General features: G+C 44.2%; 1 protein-coding gene across 1 annotated transcript in view; it reads right to left on the reverse strand.

Moving 5' to 3' along the window:
* Positions 1-8167: 8167 nt before the first annotated feature.
* The window catches only part of LOC144327395 (uncharacterized), a 30440-nt gene continuing 19529 nt past the window's right edge, over positions 8168-19078 (reverse strand). The window contains exons 5-8 of the mRNA XM_077926733.1: positions 9593-10083; positions 9319-9400; positions 8802-9039; positions 8168-8180 (exon numbers count right to left, since the gene is read on the reverse strand). Of these exons, the coding sequence (XP_077782859.1) occupies positions 8168-8180; positions 8802-9039; positions 9319-9400; positions 9593-10083 (824 nt within the window). The remainder of the gene's footprint in view (positions 8181-8801; positions 9040-9318; positions 9401-9592; positions 10084-19078) is intronic.

Raw genomic sequence — 19078 nt, forward strand, 5'->3', positions numbered from 1 at the left:
ATTTAAAAAGGCATTTAAATATACCTACCCTAAGAAACCAGAGGCCTTCCTTTTGGGCATTGTTGGCCAATTGGTGCCAAAGAAGGACAGAACTTTCTTTATGTACGCAACAGCAGCAGCAAGAATACTCATCGCAAAACACTGGAAGACACAAGATTTGCCCACTCTGGAAGAATGGCAGATGCAAGTGATAGACTACATGGAATTGGCAGAAATGGCTGGCAGAATCCGAGACCTGGGAGAAGAGTTAGTGGAAGAGGACTGGAAGAAATTTAAAGACTACCTGCAAAAGCATTGCAAAATGTATGAATGTTAAAATGATGCAGGATACAAAGATAATATGGCATTAGTGGCATAGTTGAAAGGAATATGTAAAAAATGTTTCATAAGAATAAGGGTGAAAAAAGTTAGAATAATATTATGTCAAATTTAAACAAATTGATATAAAGGGAAAAATTGGAGACATAATAGTTGAAATGTATAATACAGAATAAGATTTGAAAGAGGGTAAGGTACTGCTGAATATGATTGTGTAAAAGGGAATACAGAAAAGGGAGATGTGAGGGGGTCTGGAAGGAGGGTTATGAAAACAATTAGTAAGAAATTGGACTTTTATGTCTGTATGTCTTTTTTCTTCTACTTTTTTATGTATTTTACTGTATTTTTCTAATTCTATTTTTATTTGATTGTGACAATGTTTTTCTTTTTTCTCTTGTTTTGATTGTGATGTGTGTTTTATTGTTCAAAACTAATAAATATCTTTATTTTAAAAAAAGTGAAAGTCCTCAGTAACAATGTGCTGAGGCAAAGGCTACTTTAAAACAAAGAGCTGAAGAAGAGATAAGTAGAAACTTTGAATCTTATTTTGGGAGAAGACATATGAGGGAGAGAGGGAAGGTGGTATAAGAAGTTTAAAGAGACATTTTACGAGGACAAAAAAAGAAAAAAAGATTAGAACCAAATGGAATTTAAATAGAGGAAATTAAGCCACACACGTTTATGCTTCATATATATTGCCAAGTGGATTATTGTTTTCTCCCCTGGCAGACTACTACTCTTGCTTTTAATGGTATTTTCTCCTCCCTGGGTACTGACTCTTATTGACTTTTACTCCCTTTTACTCCCTCTCTGCTTTTCTTTTATCCTCATGAGGATTAAGCCAACAAGAGGCTAAGAAAAGAGAAGAGCTTAAACGTAATTCCCCACCCTTTTTTCCCCCTTTTGGATTTGATTTGGACACGATTTGGACACGAAAGGGCGATATAACACACTCCAATGGATTAGGCCAAAAAGAGACCAAGAAAAGGAAATTTGAAATTTGATAATAGATATTGGGTTTAGGTTTATCTTTTTTGGATTGAGGCGGTAGAGATTAAAACACTGAAACTTTAAAAATATATAAAGTCCTCCCTCAAATTCAGCGTGGTGGATTAGGTCTACAAGTCGCTGAAGACTACAGAAAGACTGAGTTAAACACAGAGAAGAACAGAAGAGAAGCTCCTTCAGATAAATTTATATTTGGGACTAATAACTAAATTTCTTTAGCAATTCTTTATTTTCATATTATTTGATCTGACTGAATGTATGGTGTGCTATTCATGAGATAATTAATGATTTGGGTAATGTTAATTGGGAATAGATAGATAAAAGTGATTAGTCATTGCAGAAGGAAGGGAGGATGAGTGTGACATCTAGAGGTCTAGTGAGTATCTGCAGGATATTATATTCTTCTTTTTCTGCCATTTGACATTTTGCTACTCTGGGGGATACGTATTTAAAGTTTTGTGGTGGACACCTACACCCTTGTAGCAGAAAACTGTTATTACAGAAGCAGATATATTTTGGAATATATTGAATTTATATTGGAATATATTGAATTTATATTGGAACTGTATAAAATGTCAGGAAAAAATGAGGAAAAAATTGGGGGAACTCCAGGAGAAAGGAAAATCTCCAGACAAGAAGAGATCAAAGATTTGTATATTTTATGGCTGAAAATAAAAGAATTTAAACAAAATGAACAACACATGGAGAAAAAATTAGGAGAAGTACAAGAAACGCTAGACAAGAAAATAGAGGGGGTGGTGGAGGAGCTCACGAACAAGATTAAGGATCTGATAGTTAGATCTAAAACAACTGAAGAATCAACTAAAAGGATTCAAAAACAGATGAAAGAAAATAAAAGGGAGACAGAAAAGATCAAGGAGGAGATAGGGGACCTGAATAAAATTCAGGAGCAGGTATGGGACTGTTTAGCCATGCTCGAAATGAGGCAGAGACAATTGAATCTGAAATTTAGAGGTGTAGGGGAAGAAATGGATGAAAATATAAAAATTAAAATGATTAGAGAATTGGCAGGATGGATGGATATGAAAGAAGAAGAAATTGAATATACTGTGGAGAATGCATTTAGACTCAAAGTAAGATCCTTAAAGGCTAAATATAAAAAACTACCAGGAGATTGTCTAATGATATTTAATTCATTAGATATGAGAAACGCAATATTGAAAATGAGTTACCAAAAAAACTGATAATAGATGGTAGGACTATTATTATCTTTAAAGAAATTCCTACTAGATTTCTGCGCAAGAGGGATGGTTATAAACAACGGGTGAGTGTGCTGAAAAGAAATGGTGCACAACATAGGTGGTAATTCCCAGAAGGGATTTTCTTCTACTATAAAGACAAAAGATTTAGATTGACTGATATTCAAGAAGTGAAGAAATTTATAAGGAGATACGAGAAAGAGTTAGGAAAGGTAGAAGAAGATAGACCAATATATAGATTTGGAGAAAAGGAATCTGAACCAGAAGAATGAAGAAAGAAGGAGGAGAAGGAGAAGGGAAGAGAAGAAGAGGAAAAAGAAGAAGAAGAGGAAATAGAAGAGGAAGAAGAGGGGAAAGAATTTGAAGAGGAGAACCTAAAGGGGGAAACCACAAGAATCTGAATTTGAATCTAATTACGGTTGATTAGAATATATTACAATGACTTTGAAATTAATAACTTGGAATGTGAATGTGGACTAAACAAGAAATCTAAGAGAAATAATGTAGAGAATGTTTTGAAGAAAAAAAGCCTTGACGTAATTTGTTTACAAGAGACACACGTTGCTAAAAAACACAAACATATTTTAAAAAATAAAAGATTAGGGGTAGAATTTATAAATTCAGATGTGATTAAGAAGAGAGGGGTAGTGTTATATGTTAAAGAGAAATGGGAACCTAAGTTAATCTGCAAAGATGAAGAAGGGAGAGTACTGGGGGTACAAATTAATTACCAAGGGGGGAAAATAAATGTGGTTGCAATTTATGCACCAAACACAAACAAAGTAGAGTTTTACAGGAAGTTAGAAGAAAGATTATTAGAAATAGAAGATCAAAAAACTATCCTAATGGGAGATTACAATGGTGTGGTAATGCCAGAAATTGACAGATCAATAAAAAAGAAGAAAGCCAACCAGGGTAAACTACCAAAGACTTTTTTTAATTTGGTCGAAAACCTGGAACTGATAGATGTCTGGAGACTTAGACATCCAACTACAAAACAATTCACTTTTTTCTCGGAGCCACATCAAAGCTGGGGAAGGATAGACCAAATATGGACCTCAAGACAACTAACCCCAAGAATATTGAAATGTGAAATTCTACCTCGAACTTTATCTGATCATAATCCCATAATTTTAGAGGTAAAAAGCAATGTACAAGGTACATATAGATGGAGGATGAACGAAAATCTTTTTGAGAATTCAGAGGTTATTGGAAAAGCCAAGGAAAGCCTGAAAGAATATTTTAGATGGAACTTAAACAAGGAAACAAATTTGGAAGTTGTTTCGGATGCAAGCAAAGCAGTCATGAGAGGTTTCCTCAAAACAAAATAATTACAGAAGAAAGCTGAGAGAAAAGAAAAAAGAAGAGTGTGAAAAGAAATTAACGATAAAACCCAAAGATGATCAGAACAAACAAGCAAGTCAAATGTTACAAACCCAATTTTCGATACTAGTAAACCAAGAGGTGGAATGGAAAATTAAATTAATGAGACAAAATTTTTTTGCATCAGCCAATAAAACAGGAAAACTCCTTGCATGGCAATTAAGAAAAAGACAAAAACAAAGTGTGATAAATAAAATAAAATTAGGAGATTGTCAGATAGAAGATCCAAGGGAAATAAAGAAAATCTTCCAAAAATTTTATGAAGACTTATATAAGAAGGAGAATGAGGAGACAAGCAAAATAGAAAAATATTTAGAAAATTTCAAAGGGGAAAAAATAACAGAGGAAGAAAAAGAACAACTGAATAAGCCAATAACAACAGAAGAGATCCAAAATGCAATAAAAAGGATGAAAACAGGCAAAGCTCCAGGCCCAGATGGACTTTCGACAAAATATTACATAGCCTTGGACGAACAACTTATCCCTGTATTAGGTGAAGTTATGAATAATATTATGCAAGGAGGGAATATACCGAACACATGGAGGGAAGTGCACAAAACTCTGATCCCTAAACCAGACACGGACAGATTAAATATCAAAAATTACAGCCCCATCTCTTTGTTAAATAATGACTATAAAATTTTTACAAACATATTAGCAGATAGATTGAAAAGAAGCTTGAAAGACCTCATTCATAAAGATCAAGCTGGGTTTCTGCCCAATAGACAACTTAAAGATAATATAAGGCACATTGTAAACATCATAGAATCTCTGGAAATCAGAAATGAAATACCAGCAGTGTTAATTTTCATTGATTTATTGTTTATTAAAAAGTATGGAAGCAATGGGGATAGAGGGAACATTTATGAAGGGTATAAGAGCTATATATTCTAAACAAACAGCTAAATTAATTATTAATAACAATTTGACACAGTCATTTGAAATTACAAAAGGAACGAGACAAGGATGCCCTCTATCCCCCCTGCTATTTATAATGGTTCTAGAGGTGATAGCAAACAGGATGAGGAAAATACCGGAAATTCGTGAAATCAAAATTGGAAAGAAGGAATATAAATTGAAAGCGTATGCGGACGACCTGGTACTTACTCTAGAAGAACCACAAATTACTGTCAGTAAAGCATTACAAGAATTAGAGGAGTTTGGTAAATTATCAGGATTTAAATTAAATAAAACAAAAACAAAAATGATGACCAAAAATCTGGAGAAGAATGTGACAGAGCAGTTAGAACAAAAATATGGAATTAAAGTAGTGAAAAAAGTGAAATATCTAGGGATCCAATTAACCATGAGAAACATTAATTTAATCAGTGATAACTACAACATGGGAAAAAAATTAAAAGAGATTTGGACACATGGAATAGAATAAAGCTATCTTGGTCTAGGAGAATGGCCACAATAAAAATGAACATTCTTCCGAAGACGCTATTTCTTTTTCAGACAATTCCAGTAATTAAGGGATCAACACAATTTAAGGATTGGCAAAAAACACTATCAAAATTCATCTGGCAAGGAAAAAGACCAAGAATTAAATTTCAATTATTAACAGATTGGAAGGAAAGAGAGGGATTCTCTGTTCCAAATTTAAAATTATATTATGAAGCATCTTGTCTATGTTGGATCAAGGAATAGATTACGTTAGAAAACACGGATTTATTGGATTTAGAAGGATTTAACAACAGATATGGTTGGCATTCTTATTTGTTGCTTAATAAGGCCAAAGTTCATAGAGGCTTTTCAAATCACATTTTTAGAGGTGCTCTATATGAAGTTTGGGAGAAAAATAAAAAATTATTAGAAAGAAACACACCCTGGTGGCTTTCACCGATAAGACATACTAACAACAAAAAAACTGAACATGGAAGGGGAAAAAATAACTTATGAAGAAATTTTAGTAAAAACGGAAAGAGAATTGAAAATTAAAACATACGAGGAATTAAAAAACAAATTAACAGGGTGGTTACAATACCACCAGGTAAATGCTTTATGGAATGAAGATAAAAAATTAGGATTCGGTGAGAAAAAACTAAATATCAAACAGAAATCTTGGAGGGAAAACAAAGCTTTTATCGAAGATGTACAGTCTTCTATTGGAATGGGATACCAAAGACGGGGAAATCAAGGAGGTGATGGTAAAGCGGACGATTGACCTGGGTTATAACATAGATTATGAGAAATGGACAACTTTATGGAATAAGGGAATGAAATTTGCAGCATGTACCATTTTAAGGGAAAACCTAGAAAAAATGATGTATAGGTGGTATATTACCCCAGTCAAATTGGTAAAAATGTATAAAACGGGAAACAAAGCTTGCTGGAAATGTAAAAGTAAAGATGGAGACCTATATTATATGTGGTGGACATACGAGAAAATGAAAAGATTCTGGGATCTAATATATAACGAATTAAAGGAAGTTTTTAGGTATACCTTTCCAAAAAAACTGGAGGCATTTTTATTAGGGATAATAGGGGACGAAATAAAAAAGGTTGATCATAAGTTATTTCAGTATACAACGGAGGCAGCCAGGATTTTAGTTGCACAAAAATGGAAGACATCAGAAATCCCAAATGTTATGGAATGGCAGGTAAAATTATTTGAATATATGGAATTAGCGAAAATGACACATAGGATTAGAAACCAAAAAGGATCAAAGTTTGTAGAAGAATGGAGTAAATTTGTAACATACATAGAAATTAATTGTAGAAGCTTAAGGACTACAGCAGGATTAGATTAACTCTTGTGATGTATTTATAAAAAACTTGATGAAACTGTAAAAGAGATGAGAATTACTAAGCAAAACCGCAACTGCGAAGGGGGGAAGTCGAGGCGTGATCTAGCGCCATGTAGATATGATGACAACATGTGTGATTGCAAAGAATGTTTTATTTAATTCTTTATTATTTATCATTTTGTATCAGTGTTTTGTTATGTTTTTTTCTTAATGTTTTTTCTTTTTTGGAAAATGCCAATAAAAAAGAAAGAAAGAAAATATATAAGGTTTGTCACATAGAGCTATTTTTTGAATTTCCAGGCAGATAGGAGGATCCCACACGGAGGCTTACCTAGAGAGGCCACGATCCCCCAATTCTCCTCCATGACGTCCTTATGCAGAGCTCTCTGGTCAGGATCCAGCAACGCCCACTCCTCGTCCGTGAAACAGACAGAGACGTCTTCAAAGCACACTGGACCCTAAAAGAAAAAGGGAAATGTCCTCCTCTGAGACAGCAGAAATATGACATGCTACACAATGCTCTGTGGTTTCCTTCCTCTTAATTGCTGCACTATTTCTTTTTATATATATATATTTAATTTTAACTAATAAATTATAAAATGTACCACAAACTTATCACTTATACAATCTTTTTAGACTTCCATCAGCACCTCTGATGATCCACCATTTTAACCACTTTCTTATGCATTTCTTAACTTTATATTGCCTTTACATCTCTTAACAAATCATCCTCCCGTTGTCCATTTTTTCCATACTTCTAATAATACTCCGCACAAAACGTCTTGCAACCCTACAAACGTTGTCTGTTCTTCACAATTACTTTTCAATTTACTCCAGTCTTCCGTGAATTTCTGGTCTCGCCAGTTAGTTTATCTAATTCTGCTGCAATATTTCATTAGGATTGCTTTGCTGCACATTAGTTTATCTAATTCTGCTGCGTTAGTTAGTTTATCTGTTAGTTTATCTAATTCTGCTGCGTTATTTCAGTAGGATTGCTTTGCTGCACATTTTAATTATGGGTAGCTATTTTAATGCTTTAATTGAATTCTTTTGTTCTGCATTTTAACTATGGGTGGCTCTCCAGCTTATGTTTTGCACGTTATTCTGCCTACGCAAGCATTCCAGTTTCCCCGATGGAAGGATCCCCTTTCTCCTCTCCTCGTGTGCTGTTCTGGGGATGTTCCCTCCCAGTGCCCCAGAGCCAAATTCAAGGGGTTCAAGGGGGCATGGAGAGGGGGAGGAATGGGGGGCAGGCTATATTTCGCAGCAAATGGGGCTGGCTAGGAGAATCCTGGCCTCCATTTGTTCTCATCCATCCACCGCTTAGAAGCCTATTTTAGCACTCAGTGATCAATCTAGAAATACAAGAAGCCTAGTCTGGATGGCCATCTGTCTTGGGTGATCTAGCTGAGACTCCTGCAATGCAGGGGGTGGGACTTGATGACCCTTGGGGTCCCTTTCAACTCTAGGATTCCATGAAAACTGAAACTACAGATGAATCCTACAGACGACATGCAGAAGGCTGGTGTCACAGAGTTATCTGGGCAGGAATGCCACAGTTCACAGCTGGAGTTAACTCTTTATCAGCGAGAACACAATATTCACAGACCTGGCTGAGTTTCAGGCCTAATGAGAAGAGCAGCTCATTCCCAGAGGGGCTGTCAGTTTGCACTGTCAAATCATTTAATGGACTAGTTGCCTAGGTAGAAGTTTCTTTAGTGCGGAGGTATATGAAAAGTGAGATTATATAGTGCAAAGTTTGAAGAGAGAGAAGACCCCGGCTCCCCACAACTTTCTAAGTCCCCCCCCCCCCGGGGGGTTTCTAGCATACGATTGAACAGTGCACCAGTGTGCAGCCCGCCTTTGCTCCTCCAATGACAGACGTCTCCTGGCTCTGAGAGACAAGCAGGGAGGGGGGCTTCCGGCAGAAGGAGAGGGAGCCCCTGGTGGATCCTCCTTCTCCTGACTCACCTCTGCCTCTCGACCTCCCTCCTCCCACTCGCCTCCTCCCTCTTCTGCCTCTGATTCTGCACTGCATTCTGCCTCAGAGTCTCCCAGCTCACTTGGCCCTGTTGCCCCTTCAGCTTCTGACACCTCCTCTTCCCAAGCTTCTCCCTCTGACCACTCATCCTTCCTCAACCTCCACTCCTTGGGCTCAGGGCCATCTTCTCTTCCTGATTCCCTGGCTGCTTCCTCCCACCATTCCTCTGTGCCCAACCAGTCCATGACATTGCTCCATCCCTCGGCCTCTGACCCCACAAGGCAGATTCCCCTGACCTGATCTGGTTCCACAGCCACTGTTTCTCTTCTGCCCCCATGAAAAGGTGGATCAAGGGGTTTTGCCGGCATCATTCTGTCACCTGCAAGAGAAAAAAGGTAAGCAGGATGCCAGGAGTGCCTGCTTCTCTCACAGGTGAAACAGGGCATCTCTAACTACAGATGGGCCTTTCAGAAAGCCTTTCCTGCTGAGTGCAGTTGAACGCTTGTGCCCATTTCATGTTAGTTGTGCAAAACTACTTCTCCCTTCCTTTGAACCCTTGTTCCCAACTGTCCCCCACCCCCCCAAAAAAAGAACTCACAGATTAGTTGGAAAAGCAACAGAACGAGAACAAATGGAGAAAAACCACCTTCCTCCTTACCCAGTGGCCTCTCTCTGGTGTCCAACGGAGGCCTCTCTGCCTCACAGGAATCCAGGTCCATTTCTGCAAAACGATCCCTTTTCTGAAAGAACAACAAGAATTCAAAACAGTAAATGAAAGGTGAGAAATATTAGAAAAAGAACACAAAGACAGAAGCTTTAAGGGTGTTAGATCTCATTCCCAGGAAAAGAATGGGCCAACAGTAGAGCATTATGGGATGTTCTCCGTCCCGCTTGGAGCCCCTTGGGAGTATCCAGAGGAAAGTCTCTCTCACCTGCTTTCTCTCCTCTGCCTGACTCAGGAGGAAACCTTCGGCCAGGGCCACCGCCTGGGAACTGGTCTCTGCTCCACAGTCCCTCACCCAGCTCTCCATCTCTGGTGGAAGGACAGCCAGGAACTGCTCCAAGATCACCAGGTCCAGCATCTCAGCTTTCGTGTGCCTTTCTGGCTTCAGCCACTGGTGGCAAAAGTGGTAGAGTTGGCTGCAAACCTCTCGGGGTCCTGTGGCCTCCTCGAAGCAGAACTGCCTCAACTGCTGGCTCTGCACCTCTGAGCGGAGGGTGTCCTCCTCACCCAGGATCTTCTGCTCAGAGTTTTCCCATAATCCCCCACTGCTCCCAGTTTGGATGGCATGGCCTCTTCCTGCTCCAAGGCCAGCTGAGTCTTGCTCATCCATCTGTGCTCTCAGGAAACCTCTGAGAGATTGGAAGGAACCCTTTGGTCTTCTGCCAAGTTCTGCCTGTGCTAATGAGGGGCTAGCAAATCCTATAAAGCAAATACATTGTTTAGTTAGAGAAGTTTTAGGTCAGAAGAAGAGAAATCATAGAATCATAGAGTTGGAAGAGACCACAAGGGCCATCGAGTCCAACCCCCTGCCAAGCAGGAAACACCATCAAAGCACTCCTGACATATGGTTGTTAAGCCTCTGCTTAAAGACCTCCAAAGAAGGAGACTCCACCACACTCCTTGGCAGCAAATTCCACTGTCGAACAGCTCTTACTGTCAGGAAGTTCTTCCTAATGTTTGGATCCATTGCTCCGTGTCCGCTTCTCTGGAGCAGCAGAAAACAATCTTTCTCCCTCCTTTTATACATGACATCCTTTTATATATTTGAACATGGCTATCATATCACCCCTTAACCTCCTCTTCTCCAGGCTAAACATGGCCAGCTCCCTTAGCCGTTCCTCATAAGGCATCGTTTCCAGGCCTTTGACCATTTTGGTTGCCCTCCTCTGGACACGTTCCAGTTTGTCAGTGTCCTTCTTGAACTGTGGTGCCCAGAACTGGACACAGTACTCCAGGTGAGGTCTGACCAGAGCAGAATACAGTGGCACTATTACTTCCCTTGATCTAGATGCTATACTCCTATTGATACAGCCCAGAATTGCATTGGCTTTTTTAGCTGCCGCGTCACACTGTTGGCTCATGTCAAGTTTGTGGTCAACCAAGACTCCTAGATCCTTTTCACATGTACTGCTCTCAAGCCAGGTGTCCCCCATCTTGTATTTGTGCCTCTCATTTTTTTTGCCCAAGTGCAATACTTTACATTTCTCCCTGTTAAAATTCATCTTGTTTGTTTTGGCCCAGTTCTCTAATCTGTCAAGGTCGTTTTGAAGTGTGATCCTGTCCTCTGGGGTGTTAGCCACCCCTCCCAGTTTGGTGTCATCTGCATGTTCCTTGAGCAAGTATGGATGAGTCTTCCTAGGAATCAGGGTGGGACTGTACCAAACCATGAGATATCTTCTGAAGAAGAAGATGGAGGAGGAGGAGGTGGAGAGAAGAGGAAGAAGAAGAAGAAGGAGAGGAGGAGGAGGAGGGGAAGCAGACTCTAGCCCTCCTAGAAGGAAGATTGCAATGCAAAACGTGGAGGCAACTGAAGGGATTTCTCTGAGGTGAATCAGTCTAGTTGCTCCTGCCTTTGAGTAAATGCAAGAAGTCAGGACTGACTGACAAGGGAGTCATTTGTATCTTGTGGGAAATGGATGCTTGGCTCTAGTGGGGGTCCTCATCCGGGGGTCCTCAGGAGTTGTTCTCCCCCCACCCCCACTCCCCTGCTTCTGTCTCCTTTTCTTGCACTTGGACTCTCTGCCGCTCTCCAGACCGACTCCTGGGGTGGAGTCCCTTTTTCTTTGCTCTGAGGGCCAACACCCTGAGGACCAAGTGGGCAGGGCCAAAGACTTTTCCCTTGTAATTTAGGCTGCTAATTTATTATGATTATTCTCTTAGAAAGCTTCACACACACACAGCCATTGATGCCAAGGTCCCTGGAGGCTCAGGGAGTAGCAGATGTAGAGGATGTGGTCCTGGGATGCCCTGCTCTGGGTGCGAGGGGATTGCTGCAGTGGCCTCTGTGGGGAGCTGCCCTGGGAGACACTGGGAAACTGGTCCCCAATGCAGCAGCCAGACTATGGGCTGGGATCGCTCTCTTTATTCCTACTACAATTCCCATCATCCCTGACGATTGGTCTTGCTAGCTAGGGATGATGGGAGTTGTAGTCCAAAAACAGCTGGAGGCCCAAGGTTGGGAAACACTCTAGTCCACCTCCTCGCCCAGCTTTGGAAAACCATTTGCACCTTTTCCCTCTGTTGTGCAGTGATGCTGAGCGACATCACAGAGACTCCTTTTTTTAAAGAAGGAGATTTTGGGGGAGTCATTGTTTTTCTGAAGGGGGTGGCGGAAGGCCAACTGAGTTTGGGATCCTCTGATCCCAAGGAGAGCGTGGCAGACCTGGCCCCTCCCTGGCAGGACCCTCTCCTCCCTGACTTGGGGTCCCCCCCCCTGCAGGAGCAGATCCGCCCCCCAGGCCCCCTCCCCTGCTGCAGCCCTGGGACCCCCACCAGATCCCAGAGAGAGAGAGGAGACTCACCAGATCCCGGGAGGGGGCAGGGAGGCAGCCCTTGCAGGAGAGACACAAAGCAAGGAAAGGACTGGGGAGGGAGGGGCCTTGGCTCTGGAGGACCTGTCCCCCCTTGCTTCCTGGCCTCTCTAGGAAGGCAGCTCGGTTCCCTTTAACCCTTGCAAGGCCAGTCCCTCCAACTCAGCCCTCTCTCGCCTTTCTGAACCTCAACTCTTTATTATTTTGAATGGCTCTAAGGGGGCAGCTTCCCCCTGGCTCCGCTTATGGCAAGGGATCCTTTTGGGGGGGGGCCTTTGGCTCTTGGCTGGGCTCTGAGCATCTCCCTCAGTCCCTTTTGGGGGGGGCCTTTGGCTCTTGGCTGGGCTCTGAGCATCTCCCTCGGTCCCTTTTTGGGGGGCCTTTGGCTCTTGGCTGGGCTCTGAGCATCTCCCTCGGTCCCTTTTTGGGGGGCCTTTGGCTCTTGGCTGGGCTCTGAGCATCTCCCTCGGTCCCTTTGAGGGGGGCCTTTGGCTCTTGGCTGGGCTCTGAGCATCTCCCTTGGTCCCTTTGGGGGGGCCTTTGGCTCTTGGCTGGGCTCTGAGCATCTCCCTTGGTCCCTTTGGGGGGGCCTTTGGCTCTTGGCTGGGCTCTGAGCATCTCCCTCGGCCCCTTTGGGGGGGGGCTTTGGCTCTTGGCTGGGCTCTGAGCATCTCCCTTGGTCCCTTTGGGGGGGCCTTTGGCTCTTGGCTGGGCTCTGAGCATCTCCCTCTGTCCCTTTGGGGGGGCCTTTGGCTCTTGGCTGGGCTCTGAGCATCTCCCTCGGTCCCTTTTTTGGGGGGGCCTTTGGCTCTTGGCTGGGCTCTGAGCATCTCCCTCGGTCCCTTTGGGGGGGGGCTTTGGCTCTTGGCTGGGCTCTGAGCATCTCCCTCGGTCCCTTTTTTGGGGGGGCCTTTGGCTCTTGGCTGGGCTCTGAGCACCTCCCTCGGTCACTTTTGGGGGGGGCTTTGGCTCTTGGCTGGGCTCTGAGCATCTCCCTCGGTCCCTTTTGGGGGGGGGCTTTGGCTCTTGGCTGGGCTCTGAGCATCTCCCTTAGTCCCTTTGGGGGGGCCTTTGGCTCTTGGCTGGGCTCTGAGCACCTCCCTCGGTCACTTTTGGGGGGGGCTTTGGCTCTTGGCTGGGCTCTGAGCACCTCCCTCGGTCACTTTTGGGGGGGCCTTTGGCTCTTGGCTGGGCTCTGAGCACCTCCCTCGGTCACTTTTGGGGGGGGCTTTGGCTCTTGGCTGGGCTCTGAGCATCTCCCTCGGTCCCTTTTGGGGGGCCTTTGGCTCTTGGATGGGCTCAGAGCATCTCCCTCGGTCCCTTTTTGGGGGGGCTTTGGCTCTTGGCTGGGCTCTGAGCATCTCCCTCGGTCCCTTTGGGGGGGGGCCTTTGGCTCCTGGCTGGGCTCTGAGCATCTCCCTCGGTGTCTTTTTGGGGGGCCTTTGGCTCTTGGCTGGGCTCTGAGCATCTCCCTCGGTCCCTTGGGGGGGGCCTTTGGCTCTTGGCTGGGCTCTGAGCATCTCCCTCGGTCCCTTGGGGGGGGCCTTTGGCTCTTGACTGGGCTCTGAGCATCTCCCTCGGTGTCTTTTTGGGGGGCCTTTGGCTCTTGGCTGGGCTCTGAGCATCTCCCTCGGACCCTTTGGGGGGGCCTTTGGCTCTTGGCTGGGCTCTGAGCATCTCCCTTGGTCCCTTTTGGGGGGGCTTTGGCTCTTGGCTGGGCTCTGAGCATCTCCCTCGGTCCCTTTGGGGGGGCCTTTGGCTCTTGGCTGGGCTCTGAGCATCTCCCTTGGTCCCTTTTTTGGGGGGCCTTTGGCTCTTGGCTGGGCTCTGAGCAGTGATTTTTAGGAAGTCATTAGTTTGCACCAGGCATCCTATTGGGAAGACCCAGTTTTCCGAGTCCATGTTCTGGAAGTTGGGCAATAAGGGCAGTACAGGATTCCTACTGGTGTACCGACCTCCCCGCTGCACCAAGGATTCCCTGCTTCAGGTCGTGGCGGATGTTCTCCTGGAGACACCTAGCTTGGTCGTCCTAGGGGATTTTAACATCCATGCCGACACGACCTTACAAGGGGCCGCTCAGGACTTCGTGGAAAGCATGGCCTCCATGGGGCTGTCCCTGAATAAGTTTGGCCCAACTCATAGCCATGGACATGCCTTAGACTTGGTGTTCACCTCTATGGATGTTGGTGATCTGACACTAACTAAAAGCAAAACAAAAGAAGTGCCATGGTCAGATCACTTCCTGGTGCAACTGGACTTCTCCGCAACCCTTCCCCTCTGCAGGGAGGTGGGACATATTCGGATGGTCCGCCCCCGGCACTTAATGGATCCAATTGGCTTCCAGAGAGTGGTAGGGGATGCTTTATCCCAAGCTGATGGCCTTTCAGCTGATTCCCTGGTGGCACACTGGAATGCGGAGTTAACCAGGGCTATTGACTGTCTGGCTCCGAAGCGCCCTCTCCGATTGCATGGAGCCCAGACAGCCCCGTGGTTTTCCCTGGAGCTGAGGATGATGAAACAATCGTGCCCAGCGGAAGGATGAGGAGTACGTACTACATACTCTATATTGCTTTATTTACAGTTCAAAGCTGATATATTACAGAAAGACATCTTGCCTCTGCCGGAGCAGGAAATGCATCCTCTCTCCTCGACAGCTTGGAGAGAATCACACAGTGAAAAACAGGAAACCAGTGTACGTCACATCCAGTCTCCCTTTCCCGTGAGAAACTCCAACAGTACAGACTGTGGAATGTAAACACCTGTCTCGTGACAAGCCCTTTCGCTGCACAGTGAAGGAAAGCAGAAACCAACATCCTCCCCCTTTCTGTGAACATCACTGGGCAGCGTGTTCGTACAATATCAGTACAAACCCAACTTCTGCACATAGGTACAGTGTTGATCCCTTGACACAATCTTGGACAATACATCAGCAGGAATTTCATTACCTGGCATATAGGACACCGTTACGAGTCCCTTCTGAATACATTCCCTAGCATGCTGCAACTTTAATTGCAAGTGCTTCGTGCTTTGCTTACAACCTTCAGACTTCAGCAAAGCCAAACATGCTTTGTTGTCCTGGTAAACCTGGATTGGACATTTGACAGGAATTTTCATATCTTTGCACAATTGTATCAACCATTCACAATCCTTAAGTGAATAAGACAGTGCATTCAGTTCGGCTTCACAAGTACTTAAGCTAACTGTTGTTTGCTTCTTGCATGACCAATCAAACAGACCTTGATTGTACATGTAGCAAACTCCAGACGTACTTTTCCTGTCTGTAGTGTCACTTCCAAAACTTGCATCTGCAAATATCTCAAGACCACCAGACTTCTGATTGTTAAGTCTCAGTCTGTAATGCATAGTGCCTTTCAAATAGCGTGCTATGCGTTTCAGAGCTTTCCAATCCTTGACACTAGGATTGTTGACTTGTCTGCTTAGCAAATTACAGCTAACAGCAATGTCTGGTCTTGAACATCTGGCAATGAAGTTTAGCTTGCCTAGCACACTTCTGTACAGTGTAGTGTCAGAAAATGCTTCCTCAGTGTCATCTACCTGATAACCTGTTGTCATCGGTGTGTCTACAGGGTTAGCATCCATCAGATTTAGTTTGCTTAACACATCAGCAATTTTCCGTGACTGGTGTACTAGAATGTTACCATCTTGATCTCTTTCTATTTCCAGAGATAGGTAGTTGTTTACCTCACCAAGATCTTTCATGTCAAAGTGCTCTTTCAGTTGAGCTAGGGCGTTATTGTACATTGCGACATCTTTCCAAAAGAATAATAAATCATCAACATAAAACAAACAGTACAGTTTCTTTTGCCCCTCCTCTTTGACAAATACACATGGATCAGCTTTCCCTTGCTGAAAACCTAGAGAAAACAATACTTCAGTGAGTTTTGTGTGCCAACACCGTGCACTTTGTTTGAGACCATAAAGGGATTTCTTCAGAGCACAAACAAATCCCTGTTTTACCTGTACGCCATCAGGTGGAAGCATATAAAGTGATTCATCTAGAGATCCGTACAGAAAAGCTGTATTAATATCATGGTGACTAATGTGTAGATTTTCCTCTGCAGCTAGCTTGAGCATAAGCCTAATGCTTTCATACCTTACTGTGGGTGAGTAGGTCTCGTGATAGTCTTCACCTGGTACCTGTGCAAAACCTCTGGCTACCAATCTGGCTTTGTGTCTGACTATCTTGCCATTTTGATCTGTCTTCGCTTTGAAGACCCATTTGCTTCCAAGCAGTTTCATTCCTGGAACTAGCTCCCATGTTTTGTTCCTTTCTAAGGAATCAAGCTCAGCCTTCATGGCATTTAACCATGGCTCAGCTTCCTTTGAATCCAAACCCTGGATTTCTTGGAAACTTGAAGGTTCAAATACCTTCTTGGAGCTTTTAACAGCTGTTACTGCTATCGTAGCAAACTCATCAGCAAATCTCTTTGGAGGTTTGCCTTTTGTGGCTCTCTGTGACCTACGAATTAGCCTTAAGTCTTCAACACTCTCCTCTTCCTTCTTAGGAGAAAAACGACCTATTGTGAACAATGGTTCCTCCAATTCTTCTCGATCAGAGCTTTCAGAGGGTCGCATAGAGGCTTTCGCACTCTTGAAATCCTCTGAATCACCCGATTCAGTTTCAGATTCAGACTCAGAACCTTCATCAGTGGGTGTGGGTTGTTGTGGTTGCTTTTGACTATCCTCAGTCTCATCACCGTCATCAGGATAACATTGGAAAATTCCCACATTCTCCCCCCACTTTGCATTGTACTCAACACTTCTCGTGAGCTTAATTGTCTTAGAGTCAGTCATCATTATTCTGTAAGAACCTTTCTGATAACCTAGAAAGATACCATGCAATCCACGCTTGTCTAACTTGGAATTTTGTGGTGAATGAATCCACATGTCAGAACCAAAAATTTTCATGTGTTTGATGTATGGCTTCTTGCCAAACATCTTCTCATAGGGGGTACAACCAATCGCTGAAGATAACCTGCGATTGTAACTGTAAACAAAACACGAGAGAGATTCGGCCCAATAACTCTCTGGAAGATTGGCATCATGCAGCAAGGTTTTTAACCCTTGAAGCAATGTCTGATTTGCCCGTTCCGCAAGTCCATTCTGCCATGGCGAGCGAGGACTAGACAAATCGTGTTGAATTCCTTTCTCAGTCAGAAAAGCTTCAAACTGCTGAGAAGTGAATTCTCCCCCGCGATCACTGAAAAGAGTCTTTATCTTCTTACCATGCACATTTTCCAACCAAGCACAGAATTCCTTGAACCTAGGAAAAGCCTCTGATTTCTGCTTGAGATTGTACACAAAAATATATCTAGAAAATGCGTCAATGAGAACCATGAAGTACCTATTTCCACCCAAAGAGGGCGATAGTGGTCCAACCAAATCAGCATGAACAATCTGGTATGGTTCCGTAGCTTGCCTACTAGACACCTTACCTTTCGCAGCCATTTTCACCTTGTTTGCTGCGCATGCTTTGCACATCATGTGGTACTTGCAGGGTTTAATAGTCATACCTTCAACCAAGGCAGGCATTTTAGATACTGCCTCAAAATGCAAATGACCAAATTTTCAATGAAAATCATGAATACATTCTGCATGCAAACTTTTGTTAGAACCTGCAATACAACAAGTGTCATCCTGCACAACATCATCATAATACAAGTGACAATTACCGGGACAGTACAAGGCCCCGACATTACCAATACTTAGCTGGAACATCATGGAGGCGAATATGAGGCTTGGGATTCCTACTGTGGAGGGGCGAGGGAGGCATGGCGGTGGGGGCAGATGTTATAGGCGAAGGGGATCGAGATACGGATATGCTCGTACCCCTTCCAATCTGCGCCCCATCCCGAGAGACGAGGGTAGGGTGAGCAAGGATTACTCACCTCCGTCACTGGTGTTGTGCAATGCCAGGTCTATAGGCAACAAAACCGCCACCCTGCGAGATTTCTTCATCTCTCAGGGGGCCGACCTGGCTTGTGTGACGGAGACCTGGGTGCGCGAAGGGGATACTGTTACCTTACGAGAGATGGCGCCCCCGGGTTTCTCCGTCCTCCACCAGTCGCGGACTGTGGGCCGGGGGGGAGGGGTGGCATTATTAATCCGGGAAGATTGTTCTTTCAGGACTCTACCATCGCCATCGATCTCTGGCATTGAATGTGTTGGCCTAGTGTGGGGCTCCGAGGTGAGCTTGGCTGTCTGGCTGGTGTACCGGCCACCTAGCGCACCAGCAGCCACCCTGTCAGGCCTGCTGGAGGCGGTGGCCGGCTGGGCCTTGGAGTTCCCTAACCTACTGGTATTGGGGGACTTCAACATCCATGCTGATGCCACTCCCTCCTCACAGGCTCTGGACCTGGTGTCTTCCATGGCGACACTAGGGCTCTCCCAGTTTGTTTCGGGCCCCACACATCAAGCAGGCCACACGCTGGATTTGATCTTTGGCGTCGGTATAGATGTGATCATGTTTCCTTCGATGAAGGTGCCATGGTCTGATCACTACGCTCTGAAAGCCAGGATTGACGTTCCACCCCTACCCTGCTTGGGTGGCGAGCCGATTTGGGCTCGCCCGCGGAGGCTGATGGACCCTGATAGATTCCGTCAAGCCTTGCGGGACCTTGCTCCCCCTGGCGACTCATTGACTGAGCTTGTTGAGGGCTGGAATACCCAGCTCCTGGCAGCCATCAATGAGATCGCACCTAAGCGCCCTCTGCGTCCCCGCAGAAACCGGGCTCCCTGGTTTACCGAGGAGCTCCGGAAAATGAAGCGGGACCTCAGACGGCTAGAGCGAGTATGGCGGGGTGCCCGCGACGGAGCTTCAAGAACATCCTATAGAGTTTTTATGAAAACCTATGAGATGGCAG

Source organism: Podarcis muralis, chromosome 4 (genome assembly GCF_964188315.1).
Source record: "Podarcis muralis chromosome 4, rPodMur119.hap1.1, whole genome shotgun sequence".
Taxonomy (NCBI): Eukaryota; Metazoa; Chordata; class Lepidosauria; order Squamata; family Lacertidae; genus Podarcis; species Podarcis muralis.